Source organism: Microtus pennsylvanicus, chromosome X (assembly GCF_037038515.1).
Source record: "Microtus pennsylvanicus isolate mMicPen1 chromosome X, mMicPen1.hap1, whole genome shotgun sequence".
In the NCBI taxonomy this organism is placed as follows: Eukaryota; Metazoa; Chordata; class Mammalia; order Rodentia; family Cricetidae; genus Microtus; species Microtus pennsylvanicus.
In genome coordinates, this window is record NC_134601.1 from 111,620,135 (window position 1) to 111,637,337 (window position 17,203).

General features: G+C 43.2%; 1 protein-coding gene across 1 annotated transcript in view; it reads right to left on the bottom strand.

Annotated features, from left to right (window-relative positions):
* Ptchd1 (patched domain containing 1) overlaps positions 1 to 14,356 on the bottom strand; it is a 51,438-nt gene extending 37,082 nt beyond the window's left edge. Inside the window, exon 1 of the mRNA XM_075957697.1 lies at positions 13,880 to 14,356. Coding sequence (XP_075813812.1) covers positions 13,880 to 14,230 — 351 coding nt within the window. The 5' untranslated portion in view covers positions 14,231 to 14,356. The remainder of the gene's footprint in view (positions 1 to 13,879) is intronic.
* Between the last annotated feature and the right edge of the window lie 2,847 nt (positions 14,357 to 17,203).

A 17,203-nucleotide genomic window follows, 5' to 3' on the forward strand; every position in this document is an offset into this window, starting at 1 on the left:
TTAGACGTGATAGAATTGGAAGGTCACTCTTCCGTCTTCTATTTAAATTATTCTTAGTCACTGCAGTCTCTTCTGATGAGCTATTCAACTACAAAAAAACAATCTTGAATAAATCCTTTTGATCTGTAAATCATATTATCCCAAAACCAAAACATTTCCAGTGTGAACTCTTTTAGCTTGCCTCTCTACCACTTCAATTTCTGGCCTACATGCTAAAGCCCATGGAGGCCATTGAGAGCGAATGAGAAGGAGACACTGTACTATTGTTTTATTGCTCAAACTCTCTTCTCATTTCATTGTCATTTGGTGTCAAAGACACAAATACTAGAATGTTCTTTCTTTGGCACTTGACAAGATTCACTTCCACTCCCATTCCCATAGTTTGATGGTTTGAGTTTTTCAACATGCCGCTACTAAATTCTTAAGGATAACTGCATCTACATCCATCATTCTCATTTGTGAAAATCAAAACCACGACTTTTCCTCTGTCTAAACACAATTTCTTTCATTGGTTAGCATTTTTCTCTTTTTCTTTCTTAGAACAGTTCATTCTCTCTTCTGTTATGTTCTCAAACTCTACAAATTCCATCTCATGAACTTTAAAATAGGCTGATGTGTAAAAAGGCTTTACTCACCTGATGTTTTCTAACTTCAGGCACATCTTCCATCTATAAACAGTTTCTAGTTCTTGTCCCCAAGTAACAGTTAGGAGAGGAACTCATGCTGGACGTGGTAGCACATGTATATAATACTGGTACTGGGGAGGCTGGTTGCAGGTAGAAGGCCAGTCTGGACTATATAGCAAGTAAGATAGATCATGTTTACCATAAAGAGTAATTGATGCCTGCTCCCTTTGCCCTTGTTCTTCCCACTCCCTTATAAGGTCACTGCAAGGTCACTTTATCCATGTACTGATCCACAGCCCATTCATAATTTCTAAGGACACAAATTTATAGCTAATTTTTAGTCTCCATCTTCTTAAACTCTTAACAGACATTCATAAGTAAATATTATTAATGTAAAGTTGAAAAAGGATTTTGAGCATCTGAAATGGCTCAACATATAGAAAATTCCATGGAATTTCGGTAGGTTCTGCCAAGGTTTGGGCATGGTTTATTCTCTGCCATGTCCCTGGCCAACAAATGCACTCAGCAGACTTCTCTGAGATTTCACTCAAACACTTCCTCACTTCTATAATGAATTCCCTGACTCAATACTCTCCCCTTCTCTTACCTGTTCACCTAGCATTTTGTTTCCCTCTATGTAAATCTACATTTGGTGATTTACACATTTGGTTTTCCTGAACACACTGACTCTGTATTCTCTGATCTTGTTATTGTCCACTAAATTCTTCATGACAATAAATTTGATTTCGACAGTTTGACTCCTCACCTTTAGGTTAACCAACCTCCAGTTCACATCAGTACCCGTCTTCCTATCTGGAACTAAATTTTCATCAATCTCCTGAAGATTTGAGAAGCCCCCAGCAAGTGGAGGCATATGACCTGTCACTGAGCTTCCGTCCGCTCTGAGGTGACCAGGATGGTAAATAAGACAGTTCTTGCCCTCAAGATGATGAGTGACAGGCAAGAAGCAGACCTTTAAAGGATGACACTGTTGGTACTTTGATGAAGACAAGTTCATGAAGGTTCCTACGAGGAACACATGACTACTGGAACATACCCAACAACTGCATATGTGTTAGACTAGTTTGGTTCTGATATTTCCTTTAGCTCCTCAGAGTCAAACTTTTTTCACTGTTGGATAATATCAATTAATAGAATCTGAGCTAATAGGCCCTCATAGTGAGAATTTACATTAACCTAGTTTCTAGGTGCCATTTTAATGTTCATTGTTGTTTGGGCCCCCAAAGTTTCAAATTTCCTGACTGTCTTTGTTTTGGTTCCTTTGTTGGCTTTTGTCTTTCTTACACAAATGTCCCAATACAGTTTGTATCTTGCTGATATTTTAACTACAATATATTGTTATTATACTGTAGCATTGTCATATACTGGTAAAACATGAGAAGGGGAAATGCTTTATAATCTTCCAAAAAAAAATATCAGTCTTTTAGTGGACTTGTGCCTGGTACTATAACAAGTACTTCTTCAGTGGTATAGACTACTTTATGAATTCCTGACTCATGTTGATTTCCATCACTCTGTTAAGTATTCTAAGAGAAGCACAAAGCCTTCTGTTTTGAAGGGGCTGTAGTAGAGGAGACTCTGGAATAAAGTTTCAGGGATATGCTTTTTCATTTTTTTTTTGCCCTGGAGAGGAAGCCTTTACTAAGGCCAAGAGTAAATTTATGTCTTAATGATACAATTTTCAGGGAACAAAATGGAACTCCTAGAGAGTTTAAGCAACTTGATCGAGGACCCTCCAACAGTTCACAACTTGAAAACACAGACCTGTAGGGTTTTGAAGCACTACTTCTACTTGGCCCAAATTGGAGCTTACTGAACTCCATCTATCTCTAATAGCACTAAAGTCCAACAGTAGTTAAGACAGAACATTCATTGTCAAGGTCCTCCATGTGGACAACTTACTTCTGGAAACCGATAAGGACTCTCTCCTTTGCCAAACTAGCCAAGCTTCTGGGATTTCTTCCCAAGTAGATCATGGCTTTTAGACTTCCTTGTCTGTCTGTGAGTCAAATAATTTGAGCAAAAGTCCACCTAACCAGAACCCCTTTTCCTCCTCTGTATTACACTGGTCACCTGACCAAATTCTTCATTTTCTGGATGCCTCAGGGAATATCTAATCACTCTGGCCTTCCTCCATCAAGAATCATGCCAGGTTGCTGTAGCCAGAATCTCCTCTTCATTCCTGATGTTTCTTAATAAGTTTTCATTCACCATTCCCCACCCTGTTCCTTGACTATAAATGACCACTTTCCCTTATATTAATAATCAATCTTGAACTCTCTCTCCTGCCACAGAATACTATACTAATCCTATATCTATTTCAATAGTTGTGACTGCATAAGGTCTTTATCTGCCTTAATAATCTTTAACAGGTGCTATGAGTAATATTTCTTCAGCACAACTAACCACATAGCTAGGGTCCTGTCTCAGAAACAACATGCAGTTATCATTATCTGTGCCTGCTGTGGGATGATTTGCTTTGATGGAACCTTCTATAAAGGCAAATGCCTTAGAATCCAGCATAGAAAGTCTCTGGGAGAAAAGAAGCTTTGGTGACTGTAAATAGGATGCTGGTAGCAGTAACATTCTCTGTCTGTCTGTCTGTCTATCTCTGGGTGGAACTTCTTGCTCTGTCTCAGTGTTTTCTTTATACTGCTCAGCTCCTTGAGTCAACTTATACCACCTGGAGACAGGCAACTGAGGCAATGTGTCTTGGTTTATGCTGAAAACCTCCAATATTTAGATTCATGTAGAACTCTTTATATAAAAGTTATCATAATATCATCTAGAATTCACCAATGAAAAATAACCCTTACCCCCTGCTTGCATTTATTGCCCAGTTCTACAAGGCAAGAATACCATTTTAGAATTAATTATGGTAACTAACTGATGGGATGTTTTACCTCAGAGTTCTCAAATTATGGTCCCTGGACTAGGAGACATAGCACAGCTTTGGAGATCTGGTAAAAATACAGTCTTAGGTTCTACTTCAGTCATACTGACACAGAAAATCATGGTGGAATCCAGTCTACATTTCAACAAATCTAGGCTCAAGTTGGAGAGCTACTACTTTGGCATATAGAAACAGTTAAAAAGCACACACAAAGACACAGCAAGGAGTTGTCAGCAGAATGGCATCAGCAACCCTGAGAGTTTATGCAGCTACAGATTCCCAAGGACTTCCAAAGCACATTCAAACCCGAGAAACACCACTAACCCTCTTTTAGCAAGGAAGATGGTTTTGTTTGATAGTGTTAGGCAGGAAAAACCAGGTAAGTATATGACTCTTGACTGGTGGATCTGTTTTAAACCTAATTATCGATTTTTTATGACCTATAGAAATAAATCATGCAAACGGATGGGTAAGAAAGTACACTGACCTATAATGATAAAAATCTCCATTCAGTAAAATTTTCTAATAGTTCAGTTTCAAAAGAATTTTCAATTATCATTTGCCTGATTGTCCTGATCTAGGGCAATTCTGACAACACCTTTTCTTTTGAAGTGCTTGCAGACCTACTTATGTGGACAAGATTTCCCAGGGAAACACTGTCATCATGTAAATTAAGCAAGAGAGCAAAGTTAGGGACTCTCTCACCTAAATTACTGGAGAATTCCTTTTTGGGGACAGGCTGCTTAGAACTGGAAAGGCTTGAAAATAGAGCCCACTGCCTCCCTAAGAATGTCACGTCAATGTCAGCTCCCTGGGTGGGAACTGAAGGTTTCCTTTGGTGTGCGAAGCACCTATTAAGGCTGAAGATGAGGAGTTCTGAGCCCAGAGAAACTATCTGGATGAATTGGAATTCCAAGCACCCAACCTCATCATCAGCTCTGCCTGCTTAAGAACTTTGGGTAGAAGTTGCTGCTTGCTTAGCAATGGGATAAATTCAATCATCTATAATGACCCCGTTGGAGTCATTAAAGACCAATACATGGCCAATCTGAGTATTGAGGATGTGGATCTAGCACCAATTATTGCCTTTTGGATCAAAGAAAAACAGCATTGTCTATTTACTCAACAGGCAGTAATCATGTTCGAAGAGCTGGCACATATAAGGAAAAAAAGCCATTTAAAAAGCAAATAGTAATAAAATCACACACCCTACAGGGGAATATGGTTACACAATGTTTCCAGATATTTATCTCATTGTAGCCTTACCTTAAATGGGTAAAAAAGATGTCATTGCACCCAATACAAATGAAAGGAAGTTCAACGACTTCTCCAAAGTACACACACACACACACACACACACACATGCTCTCTCTCTCTCTCTCTCTCTCTCTCTCTCTCTCTCTCTCTCTGTCACACACACACACACACACACACACACACACGTGCACACACGCAAAGTTGTTAGAAGAATGCGTGAACTTGGCTTTTTTGATTCAAAAATCATTCTATTTACAAAAGCTAAATCTAAGCCCTGTTACTCAAACTGTGATCTGCTGACCAACAACATCAGCATTGCCTGAGAACTTGATGGAGATGCAGACTAAGCTGGACATGGAACCTCAGGCTTGTAGTCACAGCACTTTTGAGGCTAAGGTAGAATCATTGCCTAGTGTCTGAAGTAACCTGGACTAAAGCGAGAGAGCTTATCTAAACAATAAAATACCCCCAAAGAAAAAAATGAAATGCAGATTGGCAAGCCCCATTCCAGAAACCACTGAATCAGAATCTATACTTTAAACCTATAGTTTAACAAGGTCCCAGGTGATGTGTGTATGCTGGTTAAAAAATCTGAGTGCAATCAAGTAAACTTTACTCGATGTATCACATATCCATATGCAATACAACCACAAGAGCAAAACCAAAAGCCAACAACTCAAACCTTGCAAAATCAAGGGATTAAATGTCAGTTTGTTTGAGCACTGAAGTTGGTGGCTGTATAACAGAGTAGGTTTTTTTCTTGCGTGATTCAGAATTGACAAAGCTTTGGCAGTAGTGATGATAAGAGAGCATCAAGGAATACACAAAGCATATTTATTTCCAAAGCTAAAAAATTTCATGTTTGTGTTTGAGTATGAGAGAGGCCAATATATTAAGACTTACTCCAGCCTCCCCCATCCCCCCGCAAAAAAAGGACATCTATAGAGTGAACAATTGACTTCCAAGATACTGGTGAGAACTGCAGAGTGTACTGCCTCCTCCATGGGGATACATTTTTTAGTGTGGAAGTTTATACCTTCCCAAACTGAACACAAATCAGAGGAGGTTGGTAAGGAGTTTAATTTTCTAAGGCTTCCTCCTCAGCCATCTGGAAGTGGAATGGATGCTTATCATCAAGGTTTGTCAGAGATGAAAAATGAAGTCACCTAAAGAAATCATAGAAAGCAAATCTCTTTGACCTAAATAAATCAAGAGGGAAGATGAAAACATTGTCTATCCTCTATGTCAACAATTGCCAATAATTTAATTATTAAATACTTGATTCACACGACACATTTTGCTAGCATCTAGGAGATATTTATCAGCATCCTAGAGAAAGTATCATGAAAATACAGAAAATTATGTAATGCTTTCTACTTAGCATTAATGAAATACGGATGCCAGTGCAAGTCAAGCAGATTTAAGGACAAGAAGGAGCCATGAATCTGAGAAAGCCTTATAAGTAGAAGGTATGAGAAATGGATTTTAAAGGGAGAAGGGTAATTCTAGGGAGAACCATAATAAATGTATTAAGATGTTAGATATTAGCTGGAGCTCTATAGACATTTGAGCTCATAATGAGTGTGGCTGGACATGAGCCATTTAGATGTGGCACTTTAGCAACTAAAGCCACATTATCTGGTTGTGCTAAGCCCTGTTTGGAATCATCTATTCAGAATCTGGTAGTTCTTGGAAAACTGAAGAATTAACAGATATGCTGTCTGAAGACTTCAAGCTTCATGAAGATGAGGTCACAGTCATTTAGTTGAGTGAAAGGATGGATATCATCTAGGAACAGGGCCCTAAGTCACTAAATGCATAACTCTGGCTAGATATAAGACCTCAGGACAGATGCTCTTGTGGTCCTAGCCATGTTCTCTCAGCTTACACTTATCTCTACATGTCAAAGTCAATTAGTGCAATCACCTGTGGTGCTTTATTGAGATTTTAAAATAATTAGAAGTGGGGAAAAACTCTACGTGTAGAAATGCCTATAATTTATTATTCCTGTATGTAGGTATATCAATTGGAACTGGAGGATAAAGAGCCAGCTTTTCACACACTATTTTCCAATGTCTCTCTGAGTTGGCTAATGAGAATTTGATTGGGGTGCCCACAGTGGACACTTGTTTGATAACGTCCTTCTGGCTGGCTTCCTCTTACTCCTTATATTTTCTTCTTACTCTCCTAGCTTTAAACTAAAATAAATTCTCATCTTGACTGTACTTAGAACTCACGATTTAAATCTAAAGTGGAAGACTGAATAATTAAATTTTGTTTTGTTTTATTTTGAGACAGGTTCTCTATATGGTCCTGGATATCTTGGAATTCACTATGTAGATCAGGCTACCCTTGAATTCACAGAGACGCACCTACCTCTCCCTCTGCCTCGGAGAGGATGAACAGTTGGGTTTTTAAAGATACCAAAAACAACCTTTGCTAGAGAGTTTCTGAGAGAACACTGATACACAAATTAGCTTCTCTAGTCCCTCGTTGCCCCATTTTGTTCAAAATATGAATTGTGAACTCAAAGACACAACATGTATGATATATCATTCAGGGCATCTCACATGAAGTAACAACTGGGGTTGATTTTCCTTTTGTTTTGTTTTGTTTTAAAGGTTAGAGATTACTCACCTCCCCAGCTGGTCATTAAATCACTCTGGCAGGATACCTCCGTAGTTCTCTGGCCTTCCCGGTATGTAGCAGAGACACAGGCAGTGCTGCAGACAGGCCTGCTGGCTGAGATATACTACCAAGCCGGTGACATCAAAGGTCTACTTTAAGCCTATCTCACTTCTCAGTCAGGGCCCATACTGAGCCCCCAAATCAGGTTCCAGATAGCACATCCCACCAAGTCAAAGTTTATCGCCTCAGATTTCCCTAGCTTCTGTTCCAAGGAATGCTGCAACCTCAAGAGGAAAATAAACTGTTTTACTTAACTCCCTTCTTTTTTATCATAAGGGCTTGGCAGTTAAATGCTTAAAAGTTCTGTGAAGTCTGTCTTGTGAATTCTTAAAGGTTCAGTTTGGGAAGTTATTGAAGAAATATCTATCCTTCCTTGTGGAATCTACTAAGATCCTAGGAGTGATTTAAAACTTAAGTTTTCTCTTAGGGATTTATATTGAAATGTCAATTTAGGTTCATATAATAATCAAAATTGGTTCAAAATGCTTACCTGCATGAGGAGAGCAAATGATTGTTCTTAAAAATCTCTGTTGGTTTCTTGAGACAGGGGCTTATATACACTGGACTGGCCTCCAACTAACTCACCACAATGTTGAGAAGGACCTTGAATTCTTTAACCTCCAGCCTTAACCTCCCTAGTATTAGAATTACAGGCATGCACCACCTTGTCTTGTAATGTTCCTCAAATTGAAATGAGAAAAGTAGGGTGGGCACTTGAGATGCTAACTATTCAAATGCAGTTTACTTAAAAGTCAGATAACACAGAGTGAGACTGTGCTCAGGCTATTTGAGTATACTTCCCATAAAATGAGAATCAAATGTCTTCAGTCTCTTAATTTTTCCTAGTGCAAAAACAGTATGTACAAGGCAATTCACTGACTGGACAAATGCAAAAATGCTGCTCTTTCAGGCTTGACTTAATGAGTTTTCATAGAATGTCTTCCACCTGGATAACTCATAGAAAGAACTGTACTACCCAGGGTGTCACAGGACCTATCACCAAACAAGACACCTAGAGATGCTAAGAGCTGATCCCAGAATCTGTCTGTTGAGATGACCTTTACAGTGCTTTCCAAACTCTAGGTTCTTTGATTGGATGTTTCTTGGATGAAGCTCTGCTTTTGTAGTTTTTGCAGAACAGCTGGAACAGGCAGCAAAGTGCTGCCTGCTTGTCTTCTCAACAGATTTGCACTCACAGTGGGGTCTTACAGACAGTCGGAAAAATCCTGTTCTAAGTGGGCAAGTGCTATAGACTGAAGCTTCAGCACACTGATAATGGGCATATTACTATCTGCCAAGTCTCAAAGGCTGGTATCAAGTCCACAGATTTGCCTTTCAAGAAGTTAGATTATATTCAGTTTCTCGGTTCCTCTCCAGCTGGTATAATTTATAAGGGATAAAGTTATGGGAGAGAGCAGGATAACATCTTAGGAAGACTACACTGGAAAATAGGGTGTCTGCCCAATTGTCCAAGAGCACCAATTCACACGTCAGAGCATTGATCCCCAGTCTTCAGCAAGACATTTGTGTATGAACTTCTCTTTGATATTTTTCCCATTAATCAGTATAGTTGAAAAAAAGGTCCCAATAAATACAAACATATGAAGAGAAGGAATTTTCTAACCTTACACAATTGTCATTTGGAGCCAGATACTATTTTTTTGGAGGGTTATTACACGGTGCATTATAGAATTCTCAGCACTGTCTCTGGCCTCTACCCACCCATTATCAATGGCACAATGTTTTCGCCATCATTATGACAACAACAACAACAATAATAATAACAAATAATAATAATAGCAAATAATATCACTATATTTTGCTGTCCCCTGGTGGGGGCACAGTTATCTCCAGTTGAGAAATATTGTTTCATGAGTTATTTCAGTAGTACTGACATCATGAAATGACTCCAATGCCAAACTTTTAGAATACTATGTAGAAACTTTACATGTAAATAATCAGATGGTATTTTAAGCACAAAGAACCCCACACAGTTCCTGGCAATATTTTGTTTTGTCTTGTTGAAAACATTTTTAAGTGTAAAAACTATTTAGCCAAAATATAGATTATAATTTCTTCTGGTAATTTCCATAAGCTGGAATCTTTATCTAGCTACCAGAGGATTTATTACCTTAAGATAGTAAATGTGTTGCCCTTCTCAGAATGCTGGAATCAAATACCTCTAAGTTAAATTCTATTAATCTTGTTTGTAATTTAATTCTATCAAATGTACTTAAACACAAAGAGCTTAAATGAAATGGAAACTCAATATTTGAACCAAATGAGATTCCCTAGTAAATGAAAAACCACATTCTTAGTGAGAATATGTCTGTTCTCTGGTATGGAATTAAATATCCTGTGGGGTTTCTTTGGGGATGTGGGCATAATATATAATAGAAAGGAAATTCTCATAATCAATTTGAAAGCCAAAATATGTTTTGATATGGCTGCAGAGGTTATTAATGAAGAAAGCTTGCTGTTTTTTTTTGAGAACTGCCTATAAAGTTATAAAAATTGAAACATCGTTTTGAAGTTACATTTCAAGGTAGCCTCTATGAATTTTTCTTTACCTATTGCATAAATGCTTTAGTAAGCAAGGAGGGGTCTATTCACCAATCAAGTATCTGCTAGGGACTGTGGGTGACCAAAGATAGAATGTGCCTGGACCCTGCCAGAGAACAAGCACTTTATCAGGAAAACAGCCATGTTTATCTTTCGTGTTTTAATACATTGATAATTAAAAATAATGTTTTATTTTGGGCATTTGGAATATATCTATCTACCAGAGAAAAGTAGCCAAGAAAATAACCTTATTATCCAATTAGAGCAACAGTAGAAGAAGGGATATAAATAAGACTTTGGTCAAATATATTTCATTGGGATAATTCTAAAATGTTCATTTAAAAAAATCATTGAAGTTGTTTATCATAAGAAAGACAGTTTAATGGAAGGCAATCTCAGGAAAAGAACACTAAGATATAAGTTCAAATCTGTGTTCCAGTTCTGTCCTTGTATTTTTTTCATGGATAAGTCAGTTAACTTATAAAGAGTACCCTGTCTGTACCCTGTAATGTGGTAGAGTCCCTATCTCAATATCCCTACACATAGGATATGCTTACAACTTGTAAGCAGGGCAAGGATGGCAAGAAAATCTTGAGGACTCAGCTATACTAATTCTTCTTTCTACATGGATGATTTCAGGATAAATCCCATATTTTTGGCTATAACCTGGATTAGTTTACAATAGGGTGTTCTAAAATTTCTTCTTATATAATCATGAAAATATTTATCCATAAAGTCCGTGAAGTCTTACTTTTAAACCGGCTGATAAGAACATTGTTGTTTTTCTGTTAAAAGGATAAGGAGCCAAATGTAATTGTGTAGTAAAATAAAGAGTTTTTAAAATCAATGTTTGTTTGAGGGGGTTCAAAAATGAACTGCTAAGGCATCCTTAACATCGCTGGACTCTATCCACTTCTGCCTAAACACATAACCTTGAGTTATAAGGCTTGCCTTGCAGCCTTCAGAGGAAACTATTGCTGGGGAAAGGCACCTCCTACACAATATGGAGTCAAATTCTTTACTACAGTGTCAGAGTAACATAATCATATCATTTACACGAGTTTGAGAAAGTACCTTTGAACCAAGATTAATGTGATTTTCAAACAGACTTTTCCCTGTTATTCTCTCAATTACATTTTTAAAGTCAACCTTTTTTGTCATGCCAACCTCCACTATGTTTTTTTCTTCTTACCTTTTCTCTCTCTTTTTGTTCAGCAAGTAGGTGTCCTAATACATGAAGAACAATATCCTTTGTTGAATAGAATTATGCAGAGAAAAACATTATGCTTGAAGTGCCTTATGCATCTCCTACAAGTTGCTTCCTGCAGTTTGGCAGTACCCAGAAAGTCAAGCCCTGCTCAAGCTCTGCCCACTCATTTAACTTCAAAAGAGATGCTCTAAAATGCACAGGGGCTATTAGGGGTAGTGTACAATGTTAAATGTCTGTGGGGCTGTCCTGGATGCTAATAACAAAGTATGGGAATTACATTAGCAGTGACAGTGACAGTAACATTTTCACTCCCAATACCTCTTGGAAAGGACAAGTCATCATGTCTCTAACTGGAAAAAAAAGGGTGGGGGGAGTGCTTACTCCCACACTTTACATTGCCATGACTACTGAAGAGCCATTTTCCTATCCCCCTGCTCTAGACCTACCAAAAATAGGGTTTGAGTTGAGTGTATAAAGAATGAAATGTATATCCAATTTAAAATCAAAGGCAATTCCCTATGTTTCATAAGTATGCATTGTTATAAGCTGTACGAACTGATTTGACTAGAGAGCCATCATCTGGAAATGAGTTTATGACCACTGTTTGGCTTTGCTTTGTTACCCATATACCTAAACCATGAAGAAGCATCACATTTTTTAGAAACTGTGCAATGATTTCAAGGCTGTTCTGTGACATGCAGGCAAAGCCAGACTGTTTCTCAACAATCCAGTCTTCTTATTATATGTTTTTGTTTGTTTGTTTTGAACCAATCAAAAGCAAACAGAAAGAATATAATTGCAAAATATCTGATATGTCTGTTGATGATGTCTCATTAACCTTGACAGTGAATGTAACTGGTGACTGTCTGTCACAGTGGCATGGTAGTTTGTTAGAGAGGGAGAAGAAAACCAATGGAAACCTCTTGGTGGAGGGATTCAAGGAGAAACATAACTTGGTAGTTCCTCTACAAAAAAAGATGAAGCATTTTCAACTGGCCAGATTTGCTACATTCTAGTTTCCTTAAGCTTGAGATATCTCTACTCACACATTCTTGAGAAGATATTCATAACAGTATTTATGTATATCACAATATATGCTCTGAAGTATTGAGAAGAAGAAAGCCCACTTTGATGTTGAAAAACAACCTCAGAGAAAAAGCAAACATCTCAGCAATAACTGAATATGTGCGGTGATTCGTGTGTCATTAGAAATACCACAGGCCACTCGATGTGAGAATGTTCTAATTCCAGTCTGTCCCCAGCCAGAGTGCCCGCTTTACTAATTGCTGCTGGGTAGTGTGTCAACAAACAGAGAGGGAAATTATAGAGGAAAATGAGGTTGTCTCTAGGGACACATGGTTACCTGGAGAGGAAGAGACAGAGTAAAGATTTCCCCAGGCTCACTAGCAGACTTTCATTGGCAGAAGGAGAAATCTAACCTTCCACTATTCCCAGAGACCCCACAGGAAACCAACACTTTCCACCATTCTTCTGGCATCTCAGCTGGGACTGGTTCCTGTCTGCCCTCCCCAGAGCAGAAGCTGAAGTAAACAAACCTCACAGTCTCCACCTAGATTCAGATAGAACAGCCTCACTTTTATTTTATTTGAATTGGTTTTCACTCATGGTCTCTCCACTTTCCCATTTCTAGTCATCACTCCTCAGCTTTCCTTAGGAACTTCTCGAAAGTTATCACCATTAGCCTCACTTTTCACATCCAATTCCCACCTCAGACGGACGGCACAAGCAGTTTCTGTTCTGTGTTTCTGTGATGTTCTCAGGGCTACATCCTGGCTCCTCATCTCCGGCCTCTGGATCTGGCCCTCACCCACGCGTTCAAATAAACCCCAATAAAAGTGTACCAACCTGTTCTCTCTTTCCCCAAAAAAGTTGCATTTAAGTGGATTGAAAATACTATGAAAGATGAAATAACTGAATTGCGAGCACCATTTTCCTTCTCTCAAATCCAGACATGGCTACCTTGCTCCGGGAGGAGTGGGCTGGTGGCTGCCAGGTCGTCATTAGGGACTGCACTTTTGGTTGAGTGTGGGTGGGTGTTATTTTCCTTACCATGCCAACTCACATTCCTCTGTTCCTTACTTTCAAGCTATAGTAACCTTTCCCAAAACACTTTGGCTGGAAGGACTAGAGGAAGGGAGGTGAAAAATGAGAATAGGGAAATGGTGTCTCTAAACCTCACCTCCCTCCTCCTGCATAGTATTTTCTTCTCAAGTAGCGGGACTTTCTTGAATGTATTCTCTTGTTCCGCTTCTTCGCCCAGTTATCCCAAAATCTCCCTGCCCCCAAGCCCATTGCGACCAAAACAAGCGCACTGACTAAAGCACTGTGGCCGCCGCCGCCCCAACTGTTGCAGCAGCTGCGGGGTGACAGCAGAGGCAGTAAGGGCAGGGCCCGGCTGGGACCCGGACCGGACGCTCCATGCCTTGGAGTCTGAGAGACTCCGGGCTGCTGCCTAAGGACGCACAGTCTAGGGGAGCCCCTGCGGCAACCACCGCTTGGGATAGCAGAAGCGGTTTTCTCAGCCGGGACTCCGCGCGGAGCCAGCCTGGCAGCCGCCGCAGTCGCCCCGACAGGGGCTGCCCGCACCCGCCCTGCTCTCACCTTTAAGATCAGGTCCGTGTGATGCTGGTCCAGCATGTTAGCTTTTTGGAAGGAGGTGACGATGACCCGGCCGTAGCGCCCAGGGGTCTGCAGGTCTGAGTAGAGCCGGTGCTTGGAGCGGTTGACCGGGAAGAGGCTGTTGACTAGGTTGCGCTCGATCTTGGCTAGGCTGTGCTGGGGCGCCAGCAGGTGCTCCACGCTCTCTTCGACCTGGTAGCGGCTGAAGCTGGCGCCGAGCAGGATGGAGATGAGCACGGGCGCCGAAGCGAAGAAGACCGGGTGACTGGCAATGAAGTGGCCAAGCCGGGAGAAACACGTCCTCAAGCCCCCGTGCAGAACCTGCCGCAGCATCCTAGAGCAGAGCGGGCGCGGGAGGAGGGCGAGGCGCACGCTCGGCGCGGGCTAGGGCGACGGCGGCGGCGGCGGCGGCGGTGGTGGTGGTGGCGCCCGCGGCGGCGGCGACGGCGGCGGAGACAAGACCCTGAGCTCTCCTGGAGCCGCGGCACCACCATGGGGGAGTCCCGCGCCGCGCCTCGGGAGGGTCCCCTCGGGCTGGAGACACGCCCTCCTGCCCGCAGCCGCGCCTGCCCGGAGAGCCCCCCAGCTTGGCGGTCTCTGCGCTGCTCCCACTCCGCCCTACCCTGGGCCCCCTCCCCACCCCGTGCCGCCTCCCTGCCCGGGGGGCGAAGCGAGCACTGCCGCGTCCGTGATCAGCGCGGGCGGGGCTGGGAGCGGCCCCCGCGGCACGTCATGACCCCACTCACCCGATCCCCGAAGCCAACGACGGGATGGCGCGGGGAGCGGCGGCAGTGGTGGCGCTAGCGCCTGGAGACTCTGTGCGCCAGCCTGGAACACGAGGACGGAGAATTCCAGGCTACACCCAGTCCCCTCCTCTCAGCGCGCTCCCCCTCCCCCGACTCGGCGGGCCAGGCGCACCCCCCCCACCCCGGCCTCCTCCGGGGAGACTCAGAGATAAATAAAGAGATGGCCCGAATTTTTCAAACAAATAAAGTAAAAGAGTTCTCCCGTTAGGGGGTAGAATGGGTATGTCCGGCAGACCCGCTTCCAGCCAAGTCTCTCCAGAGAAGGAAAGAAGCTGGCTGAGGACTGAGTGCGCCCCAGCTCTTGCCAGGCTCAGGTGGTGGCTCGCACTGGCTGTTGCCGAGAGGGGGTGGGGAACCGAGACGCTCGAGCGTGGAAATCACGCCTCCTCCCAAGTAAGAGCCATTTAAGATCGCCCCAACACTGCAGCTCCTGGGGCACCACAGGGGACCAGTGCGCGCCTGGAGCCAATCCATCCCCAAATGTGTCCGAGGACAATCTTTCTCCCGATCCCCAAATTGGGTCGTTCCAGAGTGGATTGAACAGGACAGTTCTGCTAAACATCCATCCACCACCCTTCCCACCCCGTTCCCCAATAAAAAAAGTGCTGATAATGACACTCTGTCAGTCCATAGAGTCTGTCACCAGGCTTCCCTATCTCCATCCTGCCCCCCTTTTTTCTTCCTTCTCCTCCTTCTCTCTCTGTCGTCACTGGCAGGTCTGGGGGATCTGGTGCGGCAGAGCTGGTGCGGGCGCCCCCCGAGGGTGTAGATTGTTTAGGAAAGGCTGGTCAGGAGTCAGTACTTAACCCCCTTTTCTCCCTCACTTCACCTGCTCCTCCTCCACAAGCCACAATGTGAGAGTAGGGGGACCCTTATCTCTGATCAGGAGATGTACTGGTCTCTGAGTATGTCGAGCCACAGGGGGCGCGGGGGAGCCCGAGGGGCTCTGAAGGCTTGGCAAAGTTGGGTTTGTGCGTGTGCGCGCCAGCCATGAGCTAGCTGGCAGCCACTGTGGTTCCCCTTGCACTTCCCCTCGGGAGATTTCCCCGAGAAGGCGGGCGCCGGCTTCGGCCTGGGATAGACCTGCAGCGGCGGCGGGAACGGCCACGCACAGGTACAATTTAGCGCATTTTTTTTTAATTTTTATTTTTGCGCGCTCTGAGCCCCTGGGTCCGTCCATGCAGACCGAGTGAGATCCGCGGAGTCTGGGTTACTGATGCGCCCTGTCCCGCCAGCATTGGGTTGGTAACCAGAGCACAAAGAGGGGTTCTCAGGTTCACAGCTCCAACAGCTTGGTCTGCCCACCCCACAGCTCTGGACGGTCTGCTCGACCTCTAAGTGCCAAGGGTCGAATAGGAAGCGTCCCTGGCCGCTGGCGGGAGGCGCGGTCCCTTGAGTGTGGCACATACTACTGAGCATGGACATGCATATTAATCAAAGCTGCGGGAAGAGAGAATAATGGGGGAGGAGGAAGAGGAGGAGGGAGATTGGGTGGGAGAGAGGGAATGAGGGAGGAAGGGATGGAGGGAGGGAAGGAGAGAGAGAGAGAGAGAGAGAGAGAGAGAGAGAGAGAGAGAGAGAGAGAGAGAGAGAGAGAGAGAGAGAGAGAGAGGTTCAGATAAAGACAGGCAGACACACGAGTGAGCTTGGCAGGAGTGGGAGAACAGGACTGAAAGAGGCATTTTCCTAATATTACCATCCTAGACTCCCCAGCACCAAAAGGCTCTCTACTTCTCAAACTGAACTTGAAAACTTGCACTTTGGAGACAGGAAGTCCTGGACCTGGAATCCTTTTTTTTTAAAAAAAATTCCCGTTCCTTTCCCTATACCACATCTATGTTCCTTCAACAATGCCTGCAAAGCAGATCAGTCCACCTTGCGGGACACACTTGTCCAGTTCAGCATGAGCTTGCTTCCTAGGTCCTTCCACCTGTCTCTTGCTGTTTTTTCTTTGCCAGTCCCCGCTTTTGACATCCAGCTCTTTTCAAAGACTCCTCGTGAGTCCCGCAGCTTCCAGCCCACATCCCCCGCACTCTATATTGCCCTTCTTAGGAAGGACGTATGAAGCAGGACTAGAAATTCCCCTGCTACATTCCGTTTGTGCCCTTCCCCCAGCATCTTAATTTCTGCTCCCTGAGATGCTGCTGTTCTGCAGCGCTTTGCTGATTCACGATGATCACGGAGGGAAAAGCCTCATTGACTTATGCCCCTGCAAGCGCTGAGGTAGCAGGAGTTGCAGCAAGGGCACAGCCTTTGGGGACCCCCCCCCCACATACCCGCTGAGCAGTCCAGGTGCTAAAGGGCAGTGTGGCTGCCCTGAGTACTCAGTCCAGCAAAGAAAAAGAGAGACGGGCGCAGGTGGGAGGTGGGGGTGGCGGCGGGAAATGCTGAGAACCCAACTCATTGCCACTAAACTAGTCGCAAGTGGTGGGTGGGCACCTGTCAGGAGCCCTAACATCTGTCTCTGTTTCACAAATCCTGGTGCCAGCGCTGGGACAAA